The following is a 25,308-nucleotide window of genomic DNA, read 5'->3' as shown; positions in this document are numbered from 1 at the left end:
TGTTTTTTTCCCCTTTGTTTGGCAGTGGGTTAGACTACTTTATTTTTAGTTTTATCTTTCATGCTACTGACAGCCTGTGCACATCTCGGACTTCCTGTAAATAGCAATGTTAGGTATACATATGTGCAATAACGCCACAACACTGTAACCATCATTCCAACAGATAATAATATATATTCTGTACGTCAGCCATTTAACAGAAGGGCTCTATTTTAACCTCCGCACACTACTTGCGACCTAGCGCACCAGTGTGATCTATAACTGGTTATCATTGATTTTGTATTGATGCCCCCCCCCCCCCTTTGTCTTCACGTCCTTCTATATGTTGTGAGTTGTGATCCCCCCCTCCCTCCCCTGTTTCACACCATTAAGTTCGTTACTTTTTGGTCCAGACCTACTTTTAGAGGTTCCCCGGCTCATGCAGAGTCCACCAAGCACTGTTGTGGCCCGCAGGTCTACTGAATAGGGTGAGTCCTTTGATCTTCTCTGCTGCTATGTTTTTATGTGTTCCACACAGGTGAATAGTCACTTAGTTCACTTTGTTGGTACACCACTTAACCAGAGCGTTCTTTGACGTTCTTGCAACAGTTACCACCACTGATCCTTTTAAATTTGACAGAGACGGATCACCTCGACGGCCGCTTTGTTGGTTACGCATTTATTGTTTACCTGTGCTTATAACTGATTTGACCTTGATTTGTTTAATCTTCCGCTTCCCCCTTTTTTTACAGGTAGCACCAGACCATGACAGGTATTTTAGATAAATGATTTCATCACATCACATTTTGTGATTGAGAGACTAATTATCCAGACAGTCTCCACCCATTTGTAGATAGCTTTATTCATAGGTCCTGACGAATCGCGAGTGCACGAGCTCCAAGCGAGAAACATGTTGACCATTTATATTGATTTTTAACACTCTAATTAGAGACATTAAACTCTACCGAATGTTAAACACACCTTTTTAATCAGGGAAGGAGACCTCTAGAATAAAATTGATTCCCTATATTGGTACTCTCGACCCTGTTTTAAATCACTTTTTGCTAATCTACATCAATCAGGCCCCCACACCCGCACTTCACCAAACGGCTGTTGGATAAAAGAACTCCGACAAAGTGCCCCTTTTTAAGGGAGCCCGTTGGGCATTGCACCGCCGGCCCGACGAGGAGCAGCCCAGATGATGAAGCATGACACCTGAAAGGGTGTGTGAGGGCATTAAAATCCAACAAAAGGATTACCCACTCCGTACATACCACACTTGGAGTCTAATCCAGCTTTCTTGATGGTCCACTCTCAACCTTCTCTTTCTATTGAGGAACAACAGGTAACACTCCTCTTGGTAGTCCCCCATGGTAAATGAAGCAACAATTGAAATGCTGGGGCAGCTGGATTTTGAGGATTGCTGTAGTAGGGTAATTCATATCCATTCGACCCTTTTTCTTAAACTCAGTACTTTTTTTAATATTCCCAGGAAAAAGCACCCCGGTAAGGGGAATAGAAAACAAGCATCATGGTATGATAAAAATTGTAGGCTCGCTTATAAATCCTTAGCTGATGCTGTGCGATCCACCGATAGGGAAGTTATAAGGGCGGCGAGGATTCACTACAAAAAGACACAAAATGTGGCGAAAAAAACCTGGGACACTAAATACTGGGATGAACTATTGGCAGCCAGTCAGTCCAGAGATTTAACGGACTTCTGGCATCTTGTAAGGTGGGGCATGGGAAACCAAAAACCAGCCCCGGTTAATCATGTCCCACCAGAAAAATGGGTAAAGCACTTCAAATCCCAGTTTGCAAATGTGAACAATGTCCCGCCACCCGCACAAGCTTCTCTCAGCCCCCTTCTGCCAGTTACTACACTAGTGTTCACCAAAAAAGATGTCGAATGTGCCCTCAATTTAATTCCTAAAGGCAGGGCCCCGGGCCTAGACAAAATTCCTGCAGACCTATTCTTGCATAGTAGGTCAGTCTGGGTCCCTTACATCGAACTATTGGCGAACACCCTGGCTAAAGGCACCATGGTGCCAGATATATGGCGGGGAGCCGAAATCGTACCAATTTATAAGAAGGGTGACCGAGCTGACCCGGGAAATTACAGGCCAATTAGCTTAATAGCCTGTATTCAAAAAGTTGTGGCCAGAATGGTCCTTCTCAGGGTCCAGACCTGGATTGAGGAATCGGGAATTATGTCGACTTTACAGGCTGGTTTTCGACCCCTGACCAGCACGGTGGACCAAGTTTTTAGATTTTCCACAATATACTGGAAATGGGTGATTCTGGGGGGAGGTACACTGTATGCAGCCTTTGTTTATTTAAAGGCTGCATTTGACTTAGTACCGAGAGATAGGCTGTGGAGAGTGCTCCATGATCAGGGCATCCCACCTGAATTACTTGCAATTTTGATTACATTACATGAAAATAATTATGCGCAGGTCAGGTGGGGTAACCAGAGCCAAGTGACTGACAGCTTCCCAACTGATAGGGGTGTCCGGCAAGGTTGTGTGCTGGCACCCACATTATTTACATTGTATATAAATAGAGTTATTGAATACTACCAAGACTCTACAACCGATCCACCTAAACAGAATGGCTTCCCCGTCCCCCTTCTGATGTTTGCTGATGATACCCTCCTATTATCCAAAACACAGGAAGGGTTACAGAAGGCAATAGTCTGCTTTGAAAAGTTTTGTAATGATTTTGGCCTTTCTGTTAATGTCTCCAAAACTAAATTTATGACAATGCACAGGCACCGGAACATCAGGGGCAGAGTTTTTATGAATGGGGAATTACTAGAGCAGACTGACAGCTTTAATTATTTGGGCATCACACTGGGCTCCAGGTTACAGTGGAAGCCTCATGTGGCCCATTTAATCTCCAAGCATGCGCAACTTTCTGGCGCACTGCTAAGAGAATTTAAGCTATCAGCCACTAAACCCATAGCCCCAGTATTAAAAATCTATGACTCGAGAGTAAGATCTTCCATGCTGTATGGAGCTGAATTGTGGGGGTCGTCTGATATAGCAGGCTTACAAAAAGCACATAATAGGTTTCTTCGCTGTATCACAGGCCTCCCACAATCTACACCATTAATTCCTCTTCGCATGGATCTGGGGTGTCAGAGTCTAGAAAATATCTGTAGATTTAGACCAATTGCCTATTGGAGAAGACTGTGGGTCACCCCCGAATTGAACCACTATGCGTTGGCACTTCTGGAGACGCGTAATATGTATACTGGGGAAAAAATTCCCTGGTTCAGAAAGGTAAAAATTCTTCTAAAGTCCTTAGGAATGGGGGATCTATGGGATAATCCACAGGGGACAATAATTCCCACTAAACAGGAGTTGAAAGAGGCCTACTGGTCATATATATCCCAGGTGGAGTTCCAGTCACACACAGATCCTTCACATACCAAGGTTTTTTTGGAGCTGAAACATTCTATTGGGTATGAGAAGTACTGGGATTTGATCACATTGCCTCTAGATAGGAAATTATATCACCAGTTCAGGGTAGGTACTCTTCCACTGAACACGGTTACCTGTAATTGGGCTTCCAGCAAAAACGATCAAATGTGTCCTTTCTGTAAAATATATCGTGAAACTATAGCACATATTTTGTTTATTTGCCCAGTATATAAGGCCCCCCGCCTAAGATGGATAAGAGCAGTTTGCATTCAGAAGGGTATTAAGACGGGGATTTCTGCGCTAAGAATATTTCAATCAGATAGTTCTGAAATAATAGTGATTGCCATAGCTAAATTTCTGAAATGGATGTGGTTAATTAGAGCTGAGAAACTGAAAGCCCTTCAGCTGCCCTAAAAGTAAACCAGTATAACGGTGGAATCTTTTGTATTCTTTTAGCTTGTTTTTATGAAAATCAGATATTTATTTTTTTAATTGGTTGATTAGGAATACCACTTATGCAGTAAAACAAATCATGTTGCTCCTAGCTTTAGTACCATGAATTCTATATGTATAGCCCAAAAATTGGAAACGCTTGATGATGAAATGTTTTTTAAATGTGCTTTTGTAAATAATGATGAGTTTTGTTTTTAAATTGTCTTTCATGACATGAAGTCGAAATAAAGACTGTTTGATTGATCCACTGTGAGGTACTCACAGCTCCCTTAGTGGAACACGTTGTACAAAACGTCCCTCTGAAAATGATCTCATATGGCAGGTTATTGACAACCCAAAACTGCATACCAAAGGAGCAAATAATCAAATGCTACTCAATAGACTTGAATGCAAATTGATGTTCAGATGCCAGTCAATCACCAATGGGCTCAAAACACAAGAACAATGGAACACAATTCTGCAATGACGACGCATTCCCAAATCCTTGAACTTAACATACAGGAACACAGGAGCATAATCAGATAAGATAAAAAATGGCTGGGCACATCAGGAATTTGCATATGGCAGGGTCCAGCAGCACCATCAGGAAGTCTTTTGTGTCCCTGAGACTTCAGAAATCCTTGTCCTCAGCAGGGCAGAATTCAGAAGGCCACAGGGCAGCTCAGTAAAGCAGAGAAGCAATTCCTCAGAACAGTCAGGAAAGGAAAGTGGCAATCCTTACAGCACAGCAATCTTTACTCCAGCAGAGTTCTTCCCAGGTCAAGTAGTGTACTGATTTGCTAGGGTCAGAGCCCCAGAACTTATAGCCAAATATGCCTTTGAAGTAGAGGGGGAGTTTAAAGCAGCTCTTTGAAGTACACAGGTCCCCTTTCATCCCAACAATGTCTGTCAGGCTATCTGCGGGGGGTAATCATTCATTTGTGTGGGGACAGGCCATAGCCTATTCAGATGTAAGTGTGAGCTCCCTTTCCACCTTCCTGCCCAGGCAGGCTATCAGAATGCAGATGAATGCAAATGAGTCTTCTGTCACAGCCATTCTTCCTGCATTTGTGGCTGTCTAGAAGGAATGCACAAAGTGTAGCTGACACCCAGCCCAGACATGTATTGGGTACAGGCTGCAGGCACACAGAGCTAAGTTAGGAGCAGAGAAATATCCCCCTTCTAAAAGTGGCAGTCCTAAAATAGTAATTGTAAATTCACCTTTACCACTGAAGAGGATTCATCATTACCAGTCCAATGATATGAAACATGAATTTGCTACTCCTTTCTGATCAGGAATTACAGCTGTAAAATGTTTTATGGAATTCCCAATGCTAGCCCATGAGAGTAGTGGGCCTCAGAAGTGAAAACCAATTCTTGTTGTGTGTCACTACCAGGACATTTAAGACTTAAAGGTACATTTCATACCTTTTACTTACATAACACACTGCCCTTTGGGTTACCTAGGGCCTACCTTAAGGGTGACCTATATGTAATAAAGGAGGAGTTTAAGTATTGGCAATTTATTTTAATTTTAATGCTAAGTTGACGTGGCAGTACATTGCACACACAGGCCTTGCAATGACAAGCCTGAGACAGGTTTGCAAGGCTACTTGTTTGTGTGGCACAATCAGTGCTAGGGGCCCACTAGTAGCATTTAGATTACTGTCCCATGGTATATCACCTTACAAGGGACTTATAAATAAACAAGAAATGCCAATCAGGTATATACCAATGTCACCATGTTTTAGGGGAGAAGCACATTTGAGCACTGGTAAGAAGTGGTAAAGTACTCAGAGTCATATGGCCAACACAAAGATACTGCAAAAATTGAAGGTAAGCAGGCAAAATGTTGGGGGAAGACTACCCTAAGGATGTCAGGTCTAATACATGTCCCGCCCAGCTAAAAAGTGGGTAGATCTACCCAACTGCTAGGCAGTTGTCATCACTAAGGTGGAAAAACTTGGATAGACAGTCAGCATTGGTGTGGTCTACTCTGGAGCTCTGTTCTATCCCGAAGTATATACCCTGTAGGGAAATGGACTACCTCAACAATTTTAGATTCTCATCCCTCATTTGCACAAGCCACCTGAGGGGCCTGTGGTTAGTCTGAATCAGGAAGTGAGTGCCAAACAGGTATGGCCTCAACATCTTTAATGCCAATCTGTTAGAAATGGGATCTCTGGTTGGCTAAGGCTCCATCTTGGCCTAGAGGGGCTGCACATTCCCCCTGCCGACCAGGGGTCCGAAGTAAACCACAGACCTCTGCCCTATCTGGCACTTACTGGCCTTGGTAGTCAGGCCTGTCTGTTGTAAAAACAGAAGCACTTCCTGGTGGTGAAAAAGGTGGTCCTGCCAACTGCTACTGAAGACAGATATGCCATCCAGATAGGCAACTGAGAAGGACTCCATAACAGTGAGTACCTGGTTCACCAACCACTGGAAGGTGGCAGGGGCATTTGTGAATCCAAAGGGCATCACTCTAAACTGATAGTGTCTCTCTGGAGTGGAGAAGGATGACCTCACCTTGGCACCTTCTGTCAGGGCAATCTGCCAGTACCCTGATGTAAGAGCAAATGTACTTAAGTACTAGGCAGGCCCTAACCTGTCAATCAGCTCTTCCTCCCTAGGGAGGGATAAGCATCAGTCTTGGTCACAGAAGTTATTCCTCTATAATCCACACAGAAGCTTAATTTATGTGTTGTACCCACTGTGGCAACTTTTGGTACCAGAATCACAGGACTGATTCTAATACCACCAACTCTAGTTTGTTAGATACCTCACTGTTAACGGAGGCCCTCGCCTTAACCAAGAACCTGCAAGAATGCAAGGGAGGCAGTCACCTGTATCCACATCATGGATGCACAGGTGGGTATTCGCAGGAGTAAGAGAGAAGAGGGAAGAGTACTGCCCCGCCATATGGCAGCAGTCACTCTGCTGTTCAAGAGTTAGAGTTGGGGAAAAGATCACTCCTTCCACAGACCCATCCTTCTCCTTGGAGGTCACTCAGTGGTTTACTCTCCTCTTCCTCTTCTCTACCCATCACCTACAGGATGCTGAGCTCAGACCTCTCAAATTATGGTTTGAGGTGATTGATGTGAAGCACCCTGTGGGGTTGCCTGGGGTTCTTAAGGTCCACAAGGCATGTAGCCTTACCCTTCATCTCAATCACCTCTTAGGGCCCAGTCCAACGCTCTTGGAGGTCCCTGGATTCCACCAATTCCATCACCCACACTTTCTGTCTAAGTTGTCTCTCTACTGTGGTAGAATTTTGGTCATGCCACTCTTTCAACACTGCCTGACTGGCTTCCAAGTTGTCAGAAGCTTGCTTCTACAAACTGGCCATTTGGCTTCTGAAGGGCAGCATGTAGCTCAGTACATCCTGGGGAACCTTCCTGAAAGCTTGCTTCCACCCTTCCTTTACCAGACTCAGAGGTCCTCTAACTGGGTGCCTGTACAGAATCTCAAAGGGGCTGAAGCCTGCTCCCTTCTGTAGTACCTCCATGTGGGCAAACAGCATGCATAGTAAGAATATGTCCAACCTATTGTCAGCCTCAGGAAGTTCTCTAATCATGCCTTTCAGGGTCTTGTTGATTCTTTCATCAAGCCCATTGAGTTGTAGATGATAAGGAGTGGACAACTTATAAATTACTCCACATTCCTTCCACATTGACTGCATATAAGCAGACATGAAGTTTGTGCCCCTGTTAGACACACCTTCTTTGGGAAGATTCACTTGGATAAAAATCCCCATCAGGGCCATTGCCACTTCAGGTACAGTCATGGTCCAAAGAGGGATTGCCAGGATAAACCTTTTGCCTGAAACTGTCTGGAGATTCATAGGTCCTACTATGCTGATGCCCAAACTCTAAAGGAGGTGCCTGCGACTGGCAGTGGGTTAAGGGGGACTTTAAGCATTTGCACGGTCTTCCCACTGGCCTGGAAGGGTACACAGCTCCTGCAGAATGCATCTGAGGATACCCTGATTTTGGGGGACAAGTATTGCAAAGGCCTTGTCTTGGCCCAAGGGTCCTGCCAGGGGTACGTCGTGAGCCAGCTCCAGTAGGAAGGCCCTGAAGCATTGGGGGACCACCAGGGCCCCCTTCTGTCCCATGCACAGGAAACTTAGGCTCGCTATAGAGGAGCTTGTTCTCCTAGTAAATGTGATAACTCCCAGAGACATCACCTGCTAATCGGGTTTTCGCCTATTTCTTGATGCCCTCAAGTGTTGAACACTCCATCTGTGCCCTACAGAACTCCTCGGTGGACCTACTTTCTACATGCTATCCAGCAAGTGTAGGCAAGTCACCAAGGGAAGTAGTACCCTCCTCAGTGGGCTCCGGGGCAGCCACCGCAGGTTCCCAATCCAACTCACTTGGAAGACACTCAGGGGCTGGTTTTCCATGCCCTCTGCCTTTCCCCTTTTTAGCAGCTGACTGGGCAATTGCTCCAGGCTCCATGCCTTTTTGACTCCCATGCTGTGCAGCCATGGACCTTGTCATTGTACAGATCCAATCAGGTATCCCCAACATCTCCACATGAGCCTTCAGCTCCACCTCTTTCCAGATAGTGTGCTCAAGGTCATTAACCAACAAACAGTCCACAGCCATGGAAGTGCTTACAGCAACTTTCAAAAGACCTGTAACCTCGTCCAATCAAAGGGATCGAGGGCAATGGAATGGTGACCCTCTCTGTTGTCAACCACCACAACTTGGTAGAATGCATTGGAAATGACCTGCTCTGGGGACACCAGCTGACTCCTCCCATCGTCATGTCTGCACCTGTATCCATCAGATCCTCAACAACTGGGCCATTGATGGTGACCCAGCGCTCATACTTTGTAGGATCTGAGAGCACGTGGATCTTAGGAATCATCTCACTGTCACCCAGGTTTTGTGAATTGAGAACACCTTTTTTGATGAAATAGGTCTTTATTTAAGTATATTCATAGGGACCCCCAGAGTCATCCTCTCAGCTCCTCAACCAAGCTTCTTCTGTGGTTTCTACAATCTAGATTCCACAGAAGAACCCTGTTGCTAGGCGCTGATAGATCACCATACATGAATAAGAATACAACACATCTTCCTTTCTACAAATACAATAGAAACACATCTAAAATTAACTTAAGAACTTACGTAATCATTCAACTTCTTAGGTCTCATTTTCAAAAGTTCACTTGGAACTCTTTTACCTATTTCGTTGGAATTGTCTAAACTAGAATTGTCAATTGTTCCTGTATTATTTTCCAACCAGTATTTTATTTCAGTATCATTACACTTGGTAACCCTAGAAATGTTCCACCATTTGCCATTTGAAGTTTTAATTAAATTCCCATTGACTTTCAGGAAAACTCACAGGAGTTATTGGTGAATCTCTCATTATGTGAGATGTGTCGCTACACATACAAGATATACACTCCCTCACAAATCGTTCTATATCTCTATCCATGTTAGGCCACCAAAAATCCATTCTTGCTTTTCTTTTAACCGCAGACATGCCGCCATGACATTCATGTAATAAATGCATTAATTTGGACCTTAACGTTATAGGCACCACTAATGTGTCACCTCGTCTTACTATTCCATTACCTACAGACAATTCTTCCCAAACATCTTTATACATGGCAATGTCTACATCTAGTTTGCCATTGATCAGGAAGGGCACTCTTTTGATTACCTTAACTAAAGAGTCATCAGAAGTTATAGCATCCTTCCATTCTTGTTCATTAATTGAATGATGAAGATCATCAATATTGGCAATTAGCAGATCCTCATCATCACTTTTACCATCCAACTTATTATCCACTGGTAACCTTGATAAGCAATCCGCATTAATGTTTCTCACACCTGGTACATATTTCAAATCAAATAAATACTCTTGTAATCTATAAATCCACTTGGCTATGCGTGGAGTCGCTCTACTTGCACCCGTGGTTGTGAATATGTCCAACAATGGTCTATGGTCGGTACGAAGTTCAAATTTTGTACCCCAAATATATACACGGAAATGTTGCACACCCCACCAACACGCTAATGCTTCCTTCTCTATTGTGGAATATGACAACTCCGCTCCTTTAAGCGTGCGTGAAGCAAATGCAATCACATTTTCCTTACCATCACATTCCTGCATTAATACAGCTCCTAAACCATATCCACTCACATCCGTTACAATAATTGACTTATTTTGAGGATTAAACGATTTTAAAGTAGTGGCATTGGCCACTGTTTTTTTAACAGTTTCAAAAGCAAGTTGACATTCCCTTGACCATTGAAAACCGACTCCCTTCTTCATAATATCACGCAATGGTTGTACAATGTCAGAAAAATGATGCACAAATTTTGCGTAATACTCGGCTAGACCAAGAAATGATCTTAATTGATCTTTGTCTAACGGTGAAGGAGCTTTTTCTAGATCCTCAACCAAATTCAATTTAGGTTTTATACCTTTGTGAGACAACGTATGTCCCAAATATTCAACTTCAGTTTGAAAAAATTTACATTTTTCCAAACTAATGGTAAGACCAGAAGCTTCAAATTTATACAATACTTCCTTCAAAACATTGTCGTGATGCTCTTCACTCTTACCCCATACTAGTACATCATCTTGGAACACCATAGCATTTTTAACATCGCTCAATATCTTTTGCATTATCCTCTGAAACACCGCCGATGCCGATGCTAACCCAAACGGCATTGTTATAAATTGGAATGCACCTTCAGGAGTAATAAAAGATGTTAGATGTTTGGATTCTGATTGTAAACGTACTTGATGATAAGCACTTGACAAATCCAATGTTGTAAAATACTCCCCACCGTCAATACAAGATAGCATTTCATTCATGCGGGGCAGAGGATACCTGTCCATCCAAATACACTCATTTAAATCCCTTAAGTCCACACACATGCGGATTTTGCCGTTGGGTTTGTGCGCGATCACAATTGGACTTAACCGATCTGATGCTTCTATAGGTTCAATGATCTTTTCCTCACACAATCTTTGCAATTCTTCTCTCAATTTCTCTCTCAAAGCCAAAGGTACATTACGTGCCTTATGCACTTTTGGAATTGCGTCTTTTTTTACAATAATTCGATGCTCGAATCCTTTCAGACATCCTAAATTATCACCAAATAGTTTGGGAAAATCCTTCACCCATTTGTTTATTTTATCGACGCCAGTTAAAAGTACTTGTGAAGGATGATTTGGATTAAGTATTATACCTAAACCTCTTTGCTCCATCCACCCCAAAAGGCACCTGCCGGATTCTACTACATAAATCTTTGCCAAAGTTTGTCGATCCTTAAAATGAATTTTAGCATTAAAATATCCTATGACTGGTAATTTTTTACCACAATAACCTAAAGGTTCAACATCAGTAGGAATTAATTTGGTAGATGCCAAACTTTCCCATTTAATCTTATCTATCAGGGTAAAAGGGGAACATGAATCGGGCCACATTTGTATCTCTGAATTATTGATAGATACTGTACATTTGGGAGGAGAATAAGATGTTGATTGACTGTTCTGCACTGAACTAACTTGTTCAATTACCATGACTTCAATATCACTTTTATCTTCAACATTCTCACTCTCTTTTACATTTGTCATGTAAGCGTTGTCTATTGTGTTTATCGTTTTTTTGAAATTAGGAATGTCATTAACTTTACACGCTCGTGAAAAATGACCTATTCTTCTACATTTATAACACCGACTTTTGATAGCAGGACAATGTGCAGCATCGGCATTGTGTCTATAGCTTCCGCACCTATAACAACACTTTCTGTTATTTACCTCTTGTTTCCTTCCAAAATTAGTCTTGTCCTCACTATTACTTTTGACTAATTTTTTAGAATTATAATAATTCACTGCACATATCTTATTAGAGTCGGTTTCACACTTCGAATTACTTTCAGCCAACTCTTTCACATATAGTGAAGTGTTTGCTATGTGTCTAACAACTTCAATAGATTTGTCTAAGGATGGATCTTTTAAATCTAATAATTTATCTTGTATCCTTTTGTTGTTGGTTCTGTTTATGAGCTGTTCTCTAATGATTTAATCTCATAAATCCTTACATTTGCAAGTAATTGATAGTTTTCTTAAAGCAGCTACGTATTGTTCTACTTTCTCTCCCTGCTTTTGAGAACGAGAAAAAAACTTGTGTCTTTCAACCACTATACTCAATTTTTTTCCAAAATTATCTGCTAACGCTGTTAAAGCCATTTCATATACATCTGATTCTTCCTCATCTGAAGAATTATCAACATTCCTAATGTTGGGTTGAAAACTAGGTAATGTATTCAGAACATTTTTCCCTTCTACCCCTAAACAAACTTTCAAAATAGCTAACTTTCTTTTTGGAATAAGCACATCCCCCCCAATTGCTTCTAGATATGGAGTGAAAGCCTCCTTCCAATCATCCCATTCCATACATGGTGGACCAGGTTCTTGTAAAAATGTGGGTGGAATAGGAATAGACGATTGTGTAGCCATTTTTCTGGTGATGTCTTGTATCCACTGCAAATTTCTTTTTTTAATTACTGTCCGTTGTAGAACTTAAATGTTCTTGTTGTAAGAAGATTTGTAATGAACCAAAGCTTCCCTTTACTGTTGAGATGAAATATAGTTACTGCTGAACGTTGGATAAAATGTCAATGTCACTGGCTCTTCCTTAAAATGTACATGTACATGCAATCAATTGTTGATGACTTCAGTTTAACATTGAGGCTAATTCACTGTTGATAGTTGTGGTATTAGGGTGTTGATGGTTTCACTTCGCTTTACTTCTTGCCTAAATCACCAACGATACTTGAGGATTTCTTCCTTCAAATGCGTTTATTTATTTTTCCACTCTTGCAAAAATAAAGTATATTTTTTCTTTGTAAATATGATAAAAGGGCCTCACCGTTCGTTAGCTGCGAGCATGCGAAAGTCGTTTATATTCTCAGCCACCCGTATATGCTCAGCGAGCCTTAATCCCCTTAAATGGGAGCGCACACTCGTAGCGTGTAAACAACACGTTGCTTAGCGACGACTCCTTTTCAGCGAGGCGTCTTTTACGTGCGCGTCATACTCTTGTTGCTCATGCACCTTCCGCCATCGCTGTTCCCTTCCCCGAAACAGACACCGGACCTCAGGACTGTTATGCGCGCAACTGTGGGAACATCATACTCCCTCGACCCTCACGATCTCCGAAACAAGAATGATGGACACTTCACATTCTTTACCGGCACAACGATGGATCACGCACTTGTTTTATCTTCCTCGAGTACCTTCGGTAAGACGCACGGCTCACTTCGAACACTGCCACGGTTGCTTAGCAGGCAGTCACGCTCTGGCAAATTATTTTTATTTGAATGCTAACAACCATATGTTGGAAGTACGAGCAATCCAATTAAATTTACTTGATAAGTCTCTCTTCAGTCAAACTTATCCAAATAATGAGACTAACCTTCTGACATGACGTACATTTAGCTGGGGGTCCACGATTTCACCATACTTAACGTTTTCAAGCGTTTTTCGGTCTTTTCAAAATAAATGGTGCAGCCAAATCAATTCTTCTTCTGATAGGTTCTTCTTAGACAGAGCATCCCACCCTTGTCGCCATTTTTGTGAATTGAGAGCACCTTTTTCGATGAAATAGGTCTTTATTTAAGTATATTCATAGGGACCCCCGGAATCATCCTCTCAGCTCCTCAGCCAAGCTTCTTCTGTGGTTTCTACAATCTAGATTCCACCGAAGAACCCTGTTGCTAGGCGCTGATAGATCACCATACATGAATACGAATACAACACCAGGGACACTAGGGTAACCCCTATAAACTCCCCCATCAACTGGCACAAACACTTCCCCAGCACTACACTATCCCCCCTGGATGCTTTCCTCCAGTGGGAGGTGGTACTCTTTTTGTACATGTAAAATCCCCCTTGTAGTGTCCATACTCATAGCACTCATGGAACTTAATGGGCTTGGGATGCTGATCTTTGTCAGGGAACATTTACTTTTGGTAGGCAGATTGGGAATGAGGACAGGACCCTTTCCCAAGTGAGTTGTTTGGGGCTTTAGACACCTCTGTCTTTTTATCTCCCCCCTCTTTCTTCTGTTGGGAACCTTGACCAATCTTTTTGGAGTTCCCCAGATGCCTTCTTGGACACTCTGGTGCTGACCCAGGTGCCCGCCTCCTCAGCGGGTTTGCTGGGGTCAGTTGACTTGCTATCAACCAGGTGTTGCTGCCGCTCTGAAAAACCAATATAATTCATGTGCTTCTTCAAAATCAAGTTATACTGCCTTGAATAATCATCAACCTTGCTGCCGCTCACCCAGCCTTCAGTCCCTTCATGGCATAATCCAAGCACTCCACCCATGTCTGTGAAGAGATATTGTTGCTGCCCCTTAAGCTGGGCCCATACCTCTCACAGGTCAGTCGAAACATGCTGACTAGTATAGCCTCCTTTACAGTGTAGCATATCTGGTCCACCTGTAGTGTAAGGAGTGTGTCCCTCCCCACCATGGGCACATACCTGGGTATATACCTCCACAAACTACCACCCCAGAAGTCCTCTTGGACCTTGTGAACACTCAGAGCCACTTCATAGGCTGCAAACCATTCACCTAAGTCATCCCCCACCACATAACTGGGCACCAAATCCTTTGGGATCCTGACTCTGGAGTCACCAGCGGCCACTGAAGGTTTGCTGCCACCATTGCTATTGCTGGACCCCACTAATAGGGCTCTTATGCCCAGCTCTCTGACGTTGGGCTCATGGGTAAGTTTCCTCTCCCCCATGCACATCCTCCTTTCTTCTAGACCCTGCTCCAACTTGGCAAGCTCCAACTTTCATTGTCTTTCCTCCCTCCTGTCTGGCAGCTCCTCTGGACTCTGAGGAGACACTGCTCCCTGCGCTGGTAACCACTACTGCTCCAGGCAAGCTATTGGACCCTTCCACACTCAGTTCCAGAGCCATTTCATACTCCAGATTCAGTTCACCCTCCTCCTCGGGGATCTAATGCTCTTCCTCTGGGATTTCATCTCCTGCATCCTGGGTCTCTGCCAGACCCTCAAAGCTTTCTGTCACTACACCTCCATGGGCATCATTTGAGGGTGGTCAAAGGTCACAACTGTGACCTCTAGCTTGCTTCCTGCTACTCCTGGCACTTCCTTTGTGACCCCTGGCATTAGGGGTGGCAAAGGTTATGCTCTCTCTGAGGCCAGGGGGTCACAAAAATGGAGCAAGCTAGAGGTCGCAGCTGCAAGCCCTGACTACCCCCAAATGACATCCATGTGCACCTTCCGGGTGAAGCCACTTGAGGAAATCTTTTAGCTTCTGCACAGTGTAGCATTCAAACTCAATTCTTGCATGTGCCGGTGCGGCATCTCCAAGAGAGAGACATAATTTAGCAGAAAAATCAAAAAGGCTAATCAGGGAGAGTTGAAAAAGGCTCAAATTGTTCTTAGGCACAGAGTTGTAGGGAACACTGAATTGATATATGGCATTACACAAACACAAGTCATATCCTCACCGTTGACCACCGATGTTACAAATTTGGTCTCTAGTTGGCAGAAGTGGGCACCTTTTCCAAGCAGGGACCACAATCCTAGTCAGAGTAAGCTGGATGTACAATTTAAATGAACCTGTGCTTACTCTGTGCTAGCTTGGTACAGAGCAGGCAAAATTAACTTAAGAGGCAATGTGGAAAGTATTTGTCCAACACACGCAGAGTAACACAAGGAAAACACCACCAAAAAAACTCAACACAGGTTCACAGTTGTGAAAAGCAAATTTAACTCTTTGACCCTACCGGGAAATGTAAAGCTTAAGAGTACATGTCCCACCTTTTACTTACACAGCACCCTGCCCATACGCCTACATAGGGCCGACCTTAGGTGACCTATCTGTAATAAGAATATGACTACGCGAGTCATTACATCGCTTGGCATTACAACACGGTTTTTACAACGACCACATTGTTACCACGCAATGTCATTACTACGCAAGTCATTACATCGACTTTCAGTAGGTGCTGCGCTAACATTATGAATGTATAATTTACTATTCCAACTCAAGCCTACACAACAGTAGGGAAGGTGTTGGAATAGTTAACTATACTATTGCTAATGTTAGCACGCCATCTGCTGCAAGTCGATGTAATGACTTGCATAGTAATGGCATTGCATGGTAACAACGCGTCTTTGTAGCGACCGCTTTGTAATGGCATCATGGTATAATGACCGCGATGTAAAGTTTGTTTCCCGTGTAATAATAGGGGAGTGTAAAGCTCAGCAAGTGGTTTTAAATGCTAATTTGAAGTGGCAGTACACTGTACATACAGGCCTTGCAATGGCAGGCTTGAGACAAGTTTGAAAAGTACTTGTGTGGGTGGCACAATCAGTGCTGCACACCAGCTAGTAGCATTTATATTTAGCTTGTGGGCCCTGGGTATATGGTATACCACTTTACAAATTACCTATAAGTAAACTAAATATGCTAATCAGGTATATACCAATGTCATCATGTTTTAGGGGAGAAGCACGTGCACTTTAGCACTAGTTATCAGTTATCAGTGGTAAAGTGTTCAGAGTCCAAAGGCCCCTAAAATGATACAGCAAAAAATGTGTGGCAAGCAGGCAAAAAAGTTGAGGTAAGACCACCCTAAGGATGACAGGTCTAACATACAGGCATTTCAGACACCAGATCATACAGGGAATGGGGATACACAGAATACTACATGCCTTTCAGATACCAGCTTAGACATACAGGGAACGTACTCTACATTCCCAAAGCCAGCTCAGACATACAGGAAACAAGAACTCACAGGATAATACACACATTCAGGACACCAACCCACACATAAAGGGTACAGGAACTGAAAGGATACTAAACCCATTCCAGACACCAGTCAGTCTTACGGGGAAACACAGGACTCTTGACACTCACCAGACATCAGCTCATTCATTAAGGGAATGGTGCCACACCAGATACTACGTGCATTGGATCCCCCAGCTCAGACAAATGCAAAGCAGACACACAAGATACTACACACATTCCAGACACCAGCTCAGACATGCAGGGAAGCGACCACACAAGATACTGCACACCTGCACACATTCCAGACACCAGCTCAGTGATAAGGGGAACAGGGACACACAGGATACTGCACACCTGCACACATTCCAGACACCAGCTCAGTGATAAGGGGAACAGGGACACACAGGATACTGCACACACTGCAGACACCTGCTCAGGCAGTCGGAGAATGGGGACACACAGTATACTACACACATGCCAGACACCAGCTCACACAGACAGAGAATGGGGAGACAGAAGATAGTACTCAGATTCCCGACACCTATTATGACATAGGGAGAATGGGAGCACATCGGATACTACATACATCACAGACACTAGCTCAGATATACAGGGAACAGGGACGCACAGGACACTACACAAATTACAGACACCAGCTCAGACATAAGGGAAATGGAGACACAGAGAATACTACAAACATTGCATACACCAGCTCAGAATTTTCTGAATGGGGACAGAGAGATTATTACACAAATATCAGATATCAGCTAGACATGCAGGGACACACAGAATACTACACACATTCCACACACCTGCTCAGACATACAGGGAATGGGGACACACTAGATACTACAGCTTGACCAGGGCTTGTACCTCAGTTAACCAACAAAACCATTTTCTTACACATTGCATACAACAGGTCAGACATATGTTGATTGGGGATACAAAAGATACTACTCACATTCCAGACATCAGATCAGCCATACAGGGAGTGGGGACGAACAAGATACTACACACATTCCAGTTATTAGCTCAGACATGCGGGTAATGGGGACACACAGGATATCACACACATTCCAGACATAGATACAGAAGAACTTCATGCATTACAGACACTAGCTCACACATACAGGGAATGGGGATAAACAAGACACTACACACATTCCAGACACCAGCCAAAACATACGAGATAGGGTTTACTAAACGCACTAAAACGCGAACTCAGACATACAGGGATGCCGACACACCAGATACTAAACCCATTCCAGATACCAGCTCAGACGTGCAGGGAACGGAAACACATAAGATACTATTCACATTCCTGACATTCAAAAAATGGAGACACACAAGATGCTACACACATTCCAGGCACCAGCCCAAACATTCAGTGAATGGAGACATGTAAGATACTACACGCATTCGCAGACTTTCTGCCTCTAGACTGTGACTCTTACTGCTTGAGATTCCTCCATCATTGCCTCCTCTTCAGTCTCACTGTTGTCCATATCCTCTGTTTGAACTAGTCCTTTCTCTCTTTCTTTAGGCTATATCAATCCATTAACTGGTAAAGCTGATGGGGGCAACATGCACAATAGTGTTCACAGTACCACTGGAGGAGTTATGGGCCTTTTGACTCAGTCGTCTAATGACCCCATCTTCTACTGCCACCATGCTCAGGCCGACAGGTAAGGCTTTGTTGATAAACACAATTGAATTAAAGAGCAATCTAATTTGTTGTGAGCTGACTACATACTAAACTTGTACCCAATGCCACCATTACAGGTAGGTTATAAAAATTCGGCTGCTTGCAACTTACCTGCGGAGTCAGGCTCCAGTCCCACCCTAGCTGCACCTGATCCCAATGCACACATTTACAGAATCAGATTAAAATCCCCGCCCCTTGGTCACCCCCTTGTTATTCTGTAAAGCACATGAATGTGAAAGATTGCAGCCATAATGCCCAACACAATCTTTCCTGTGGCCTCCACTGCACCAAGGCATCACCCTGGTACTGCGGTACTGGTATCCCTCCCTCCATAAATCAAAGGGAGAGCTTGTGAGAATGCCCTCTGTGAGAGCTTGTGGGAATGCCCTATTAAAGTATATGGGGGTGTACGGGGAGGGGAAGGTGGTAAGATTGTTCCGCCGGGTGGTCACATCCCATAATTTTAAGGTGGTCTAGTAGGAGTACTTATATATACATTTGGGGGTTTAGAGTCTAAAGGTTTCAAAATAAGATCCCATATTGTTCTACCAGTAAACCACCCTGTACATGTGAAGCCAGTGTTTCTCTGACTCTCTCAAGGACTATTCAGAAATCTTCCAGAGTTGTGCAGCTCTATACTATGCTAAAATGTACAGGGGTGCAAGCCGCCCTTCCTGTTTCAGAAGCCTTAGAAATTTGTTAGAAAGACGAGCCCTATGATTTTGCCAGATACATTTTGTAATTTGGGATCGCAAACAGGTAAAAAATGAGTTGTCGACTTCCACTGGAAGGCCCTGAAACAGATGTGATACCGCGGCAGTATCATCATCTTAATCTCGTTGATCCTACCCATCCATGTTAAATACATTGGAGTCCATCTCTTCAAGTCTTGTTGAAATTGGCGAAAGAGGGGACAGGGAATTAACCTTGAAGAGATATTGAACCTGAGGTGTAATCGCTATGCCTAAATATGTGATCTCCTTGTCTGCTAACTGAAAGAGCGTACAGGAACCCAGGATTCTCATATCGCCCTCCGGGACCGTCAAATTAAGTGGAAAGGACTTGGTGAGATTCCCCTTAAAGCCGGCCACTGGTTCATACTGCTGAAGTTTTGTCTACAGAGCTAAAAGAGAGTTCTGTGGGAAGGTAAGTGTCAGAAGTATGTCATCTGCAAACAAGGAGATTGTATAATGAAATGATCCAAAAGGGTGAACCCTGTACAGGAGGGGAGGCCCTTATTTTTGCTGCTAAGGGTTCAATGCTTAAGGCAAAGAGCAGGGAAGAGAGGGTGAACCCTTCTGCGTACCCTTTTCTAATGGGATTGATTCAGAGACTGTCCCATGAACCATGACCCTGGAGTGGGGGTTAGCACAGTTAGCTTGAATCATCATCACAAATATATTCCTAGTCCGAAGCCGCGAAGGGTAGAGAAAAGAAACGTCCAGTCTAATCTGTCCGCATCTAGCGACAGTAACACGGCAGGTATTTTTTTCTTCTCCACTTTCTCGATTAAATAGACTACTTGTCTTAGATTATCGTAAGTTTGTCTACCCTTAATGAATCCTGATTGATCAGGGTGTTTCAAGTCTAATAGAACACCTTCTAGCCTGTCAGCTAGAATTTTAGTATAAAACTTTGCATCTAAGTTTAACAAGGTGATCAGTCAGTATGAGGTGCATAAACTAGGGTCTTTCCCATATTTAGGGAGCACTGTGATGAGTGCTTCTCCCTCAGAAGTCGTAAATGTGTGTCTTTCTCCAAAGGAATTAAAGAGAGAATTCAAATGGGAGGTCAGATCTGTGCAAAAGTTTTTATAAAATTGAGACATAAACCCGTCTGGGCCTGGGGATTTGTGCGGCTTCAATGAGTCAATTGCCAGTTGCACCTCCCCCATTAGTATAGGCTCTTCTAGCTCTGCCCGTTGAGCCTCTGAATTCCGGGGAGCATGGCTTCATTCAGGTGGTCTAGTGATAGGGAAGCGGGGCTTTGTATTATTAAAATCCCTTAAATATCTCTGCCTTACCCCCTTCCATATGAATCAAAGTCCCCTCAGCCTCTCGCATCAAGCCTATATATTCCCTCTCCTGTTATGCCCTTAATTGCTTTGCTAGGTGTGAGCCTACCTTAGTCACCTTTTCATAAACTGTTTCTTTAAGACGTAAGAGTGTTAGTTCTGCTCTGTTGGCAGATATAGCTGAGTTTGCCCTTGAGTGCTGTCAACTTACATTGCAAAAGGCGGTAGAGCGAGTCCTTGTGTTCTCTTTCTGCCTGTAGCTATTCAGTTTCAAGAGTTAATCATTCTGCGACCCTTTGCCATGCGAGAGTGGGCATCAGATCCATGCACTTTCCTTGTATTACCACCTAAAAGACATCCTATTGCCCTCGCTCCTTCAGAATCAACATCCGTCTGAAGAGAGGTCAGCCAGGTATTAATGTTGCTCCTTAGAGTATCCAGCGACGAGGCGAGGTCAGCTTTAAGCTCCTCCTTATATTCCTTTTTAAAGTCTGAAAGTGAAGCCAAGAGGTCCACTTTTGTGAAGGCCTTGGAATCTCTTGAACTCACTTGCATGGTCCCCACTGGCTGGGAAAAGTATCTAGTGACCCTGTTCGATTGGACCTTCTTCGGTAGTATTGGAACTGCTGTGTAGGACAGTCTAAGCTGTTGGCTATATAGACCACTTGCAAATTAGTTGGTTCCACCTGAAACAACTCAGAGACATTGCCCACAGAGCTCCCCAGCGGGAGAGGTGCTCTATCGGTTGAAAGTCCCCCAACTGTTCCCGTGCATCATCTTCGCACTTCACAGGAGCACCCAGTCCCAGTGATCACCACAGTCTTAGAAGTTTTCTCAGATAGCCCCCGTTCTCCCTTCAGAGTCTCAGCAGTTGAGGCAATACTATATTCATGGGCATATATCATTCTGGGTGCCAGCCCCACGGGAAGCTCAACCTTCTGCCCGGCACTATGTACCTGCCTTCAGCGAGGAGTGGTGCGCCACAGGTCAATGGAGATGAGAGAGAGTAGTCAGTTCTCGAGTAGACCAGGGTTCATAGGTCCATCAGGATACTCCTGGTTCAAAACTGACTTGCTTATGTGTCTTCACAGCCAGGGGCCAGCACCCCAAGCAGCTAATCATGCCCTGGGGCTGCTGACTATCACAATTCCTCCTCCTGCAGTCCGGATAAAGCCTCCTCCTTTATTTCTTTGTGTTGGCCAAATGTCGATTATGAGGCTCTCCAATCTATCATTTCCGCTTGTGCACTGTACCACTTACCACTGTACCACTCACCTTTCGCCCAATGCCATCTTCGGTGGAGACCTCAGGAGCCCCGTGCATGTGGCGCCATCTTCAAGTCAGGCAGATAGGTTAGGGTAACATCCAGGCATTGTACCAGCAATCATCTTTTCCTTCAAGCAGACGCCATTGGAACAGTTGGGGACTAGGTCTTGCTCTTTCCGGTCCCGGCTCCTGTGTCAATGCTAGACAAGCTACTCCTCCTGTGCCATTACTCCTCTGCACTGTGTCATCCACTCACCGCTCTCAGGCTCTGCCAGTCAATCATGCAGGGAAGACCAACCCCTAGCCTGCCCCCAGGGTGCCCACCGGTTGGCCTCGCTAATTCTGGATAGTGTGGCGTCACTTGCATGCCTGGAAGTGTTTTCACGGGCAGTATAGAGCAGAGCTGATACGGATTACGTCCGTTCGGCCATGTCGGTTGGCCGTGCCCCCATTTCTGAAGTTTGAGACAATGGATTCACGTCCCCTATATAGACATAACATATCCAAGCCATCTCACTGAATTCCATTACCAAGGCCTTCATGACCAAGCAAGTGAGTGTTACGCAGAGTACCGGACGGGATGCTGAGTGACCAGGGCTTGACAGCCAGTCTCCCAGGGGTGAGAGGACATCGCCTGAATCCCACACTTTCTTCTGGAGTAACTGGAGAGATGGAAAGAATCAGCCTTGCCTTGCAGGAGGGTGGAAATGACTCGAGAGGATTATCCCAGCATGTTTCTGGATGGAGGAATACCCATAGCAAGCTGCGGATGAGGAACCTGAGGAGTCATTGGTGCTGCAGAACACCGTACAGTCTCTCAGTAGCTTCCTGGTGGGAATCACAAACATATTACATAATAATAACGGCCTGGTTGTGGCTGAGAATGCCTCGGTGATAGTGTTTTTATTTTTTCTTAAATGTTATTTATAAAAGAGACATAAAGGGGAAATCAAAAATACAATACACTCAGAAATATTGTCTTCAGGGTGATAAACAAGCTGTAAAGAAAAAAGAAACAAATACACAAAAGAAAAATACATACATTAATATCCAAAGGTATTCAACAACACCTGTAGTAAGGAGCATAGTGGTATGGAAACCGTAGCAAACTTCAACCGACATCTAGGCCAGCAGCATATATCCCAATGCCTATAAATCCCATCATGGCTGTTGTGACCCTTCAGCAGGGGGGGATTAAGCAGCTTGTTCTCGAGATTGTGACTCAATGTAAGTTGTGTATGCGCTCCAAAAGTTCTTTGGTCGATTGCGGGTGGGAGCAATTCACTATATGCTTCCGTTTGCGTGTTGCAATACAACATGTCCCTAGCCCATTGCGACAGGGAGGGAAGGGGGCCGCGGAACCAGTGCATTGCCAGAACATGTTTAGCGACCAGGAGGGCCATATCCACTCAGCGACCTTTGGTGATAGTGTTGTCCGGTTGGGGCATCAACTACCTTGCTGATTGTACCATGGTGATTGTGTTAGCCCAGTCATGGCTGCAACTGCCCATTTCATTGTAGTACCTAGTCGGGCTGCATTTGAATTGATGATTGCATAAGCCCATTGAGGATTCAAAAGCCCTACTGATTGTATCGACTTTGTCCTAGCCTGTATTTCCTTCGCTGCTGGCCAACAGGGTGTATCCACCTCACCGGCTGGGCAAATCCACATATGCAAACCCGAAACGACCTCGGTGGCGCTCAAGATTCCAATCTTAAGGGCCTTATTTAGAGTTTGGCTCATTCACATTCAGTATAGTTGTCCTGCCTGGAGTATTATAAGTGCATTATAACATATGGCATTTGTAATTAGATGAATGGGATACTCCCACATTGGAAGGGGGTATTCCATCCTCTAAACTCTAATTCAGACCTAATGCAATATCCCTGTAAGTCCACGGAAGTAGAAACATTTCATGATTGTTAGAAATTGGGCAGTTGATTGACTGAGGTGTGATCCCTGGTAAAGCAGCAACCACAATCTTAGTCCAGGTAAGGCACATATCAATCCTATATTAACCTATGATCAACCCTTTGGTTGCTTCGCACAGAGCAGTGAAGCTTAATTTAGAAGCAATGGACCCGGCTCGCCAAAAGTCTAAGGGCCCGATTCACATAGATAAACTGAGCTGAAAGTCTAACTTTATGACTTTTGGTATTCAGAAACAGTATTTACGAGTAGCAAAATCAGACTTTTGTCTCAGTTTTGTTCTCAATAAAACTTAAGACCCAAACTAACTCAGACAAAAGTCTAACTTTACTACTTGTAAATGCCCTTTGTGAATACAGAAAGTCATAAAGTTAGACGTTCGTCTCAGTTTACCTTTGTGAATCGGGCCCTAAGTTTAGACCTGAATTCTAAGTTTAGACCTAAAGTCTCACTTTACTAGCAGTTGACTTAGATCTGTGGTCCAAGTTTAGATCACAAGTCTAACTTTGCAGGTAGTAAAATTGGACTTTTGGACTAAGGGGCTCATTTCAATGTCGGTGGGTTCTTCACTGCGTCGGTCCCATCGACATCCGAAGCAGCGGTCAGACTGCGGTGTAGGAGAGTAGGATCTGCTTCACGTGTTTACCCCCACTTTTTGCTGGTGTTTAATTGTTTTTTCGACTTTAGTCTGGCTGGGATCCTGCTATTCAGGGTCCCAGCCTAGCTGCTTCCTCTCTAAATTGATTGCATGTACTTTAGGTACACCACAGATTGGATCCTGAGGTACACTTGTGAGTCCCTAGTATATGGTATACTATGTACCCAGGGCATAGGTACCCCAGAGGCCTACCAGGAGCTGAAGCATGTATTATGCCACCCCTGGAAAGCCACCCAAAATAACACTACAGGTCTGCTACTGCAGCCTGGGTAAGGTGGTGCATGCACCCCTTACTGTGATATAGGTTACCTATATCACTATATATATATATATATATATATATATATATATATTACCTACTGGCGGTCGCCAGTAGGTAGTTATAGTTAGGACCACGTTTCCATAGGAAATCCGCAACATTCTATTTTGAATAACTTTGGCGCCGGTCGACGAATCCTCGCGAATTTTTCAAAATAGGTGGGGCGCCACGCTCCGCTCCTACCCTGAAAGTCTCGGGGGGATTCGTCAAGCAGGGGCTGAGATAAAAGGGGGGTCCCAAAACGCGTTTTTCCCATGCATTTTTCCATAGGACCTTTAGACAGGGCTACAGCCCGAACGGCTGAACAGAATTTAATGAAATTTGGCAGAGAGGTAGTCCCCAGGTCAAGGAAGTGCCTTTTGTAGGTTTGGTGTAAATCTGTTCAGTAGATTCTGAGAAAATAGCCTTTAAATCAATATATATATCTGAGCCAGCTTACGGTGCGCTTACGGTGCGCTTACCGTACGCGTACGGTGGCGTGCGCGAGCGGGATTCTGATTGGCCCTTAGATCTTAGTAAACATTCGAATCGGTCGAAACCAGGAAGCGGCGGCCGCCATTTTCTCTCTTGCACTCTGACAGGGGGTTTGATCAACCAAGTCCAAAAACACGTAAGGGGCTGTTTACACAGCTCCCAAGCACCTTGCCATGTCGAGGGAGTCCCCAACGACCCCCCAAGTGAAAAAAAGCAATTTTTATTTATTAGAAAATTTTGCCGATTACGCTTACCGTACGCGTACGGTAAGAAATTATAAAAAAAAAAAAAAAAAATATCCA

At 44.0% G+C, this 25,308-nt stretch overlaps 1 protein-coding gene across 1 annotated transcript in view; it reads left to right on the top strand.

The window, feature by feature from the left end:
* LOC146808598 (tyrosinase-like) overlaps positions 1-25,308 on the top strand; it is a 391,240-nt gene that overhangs the window by 312,857 nt on the left and 53,075 nt on the right. The window contains exon 4 of the mRNA XM_085620649.1: positions 18,184-18,325. Within this exon, the coding sequence (XP_085476775.1) occupies positions 18,184-18,325 (142 nt within the window). The remainder of the gene's footprint in view (positions 1-18,183; positions 18,326-25,308) is intronic.

This window comes from Triturus cristatus, chromosome 8 (assembly GCF_964204655.1).
Source record: "Triturus cristatus chromosome 8, aTriCri1.1, whole genome shotgun sequence".
NCBI classification, from domain to species: Eukaryota; Metazoa; Chordata; class Amphibia; order Caudata; family Salamandridae; genus Triturus; species Triturus cristatus.
This window is presented reverse-complemented; position numbering and strand designations above follow the sequence as displayed.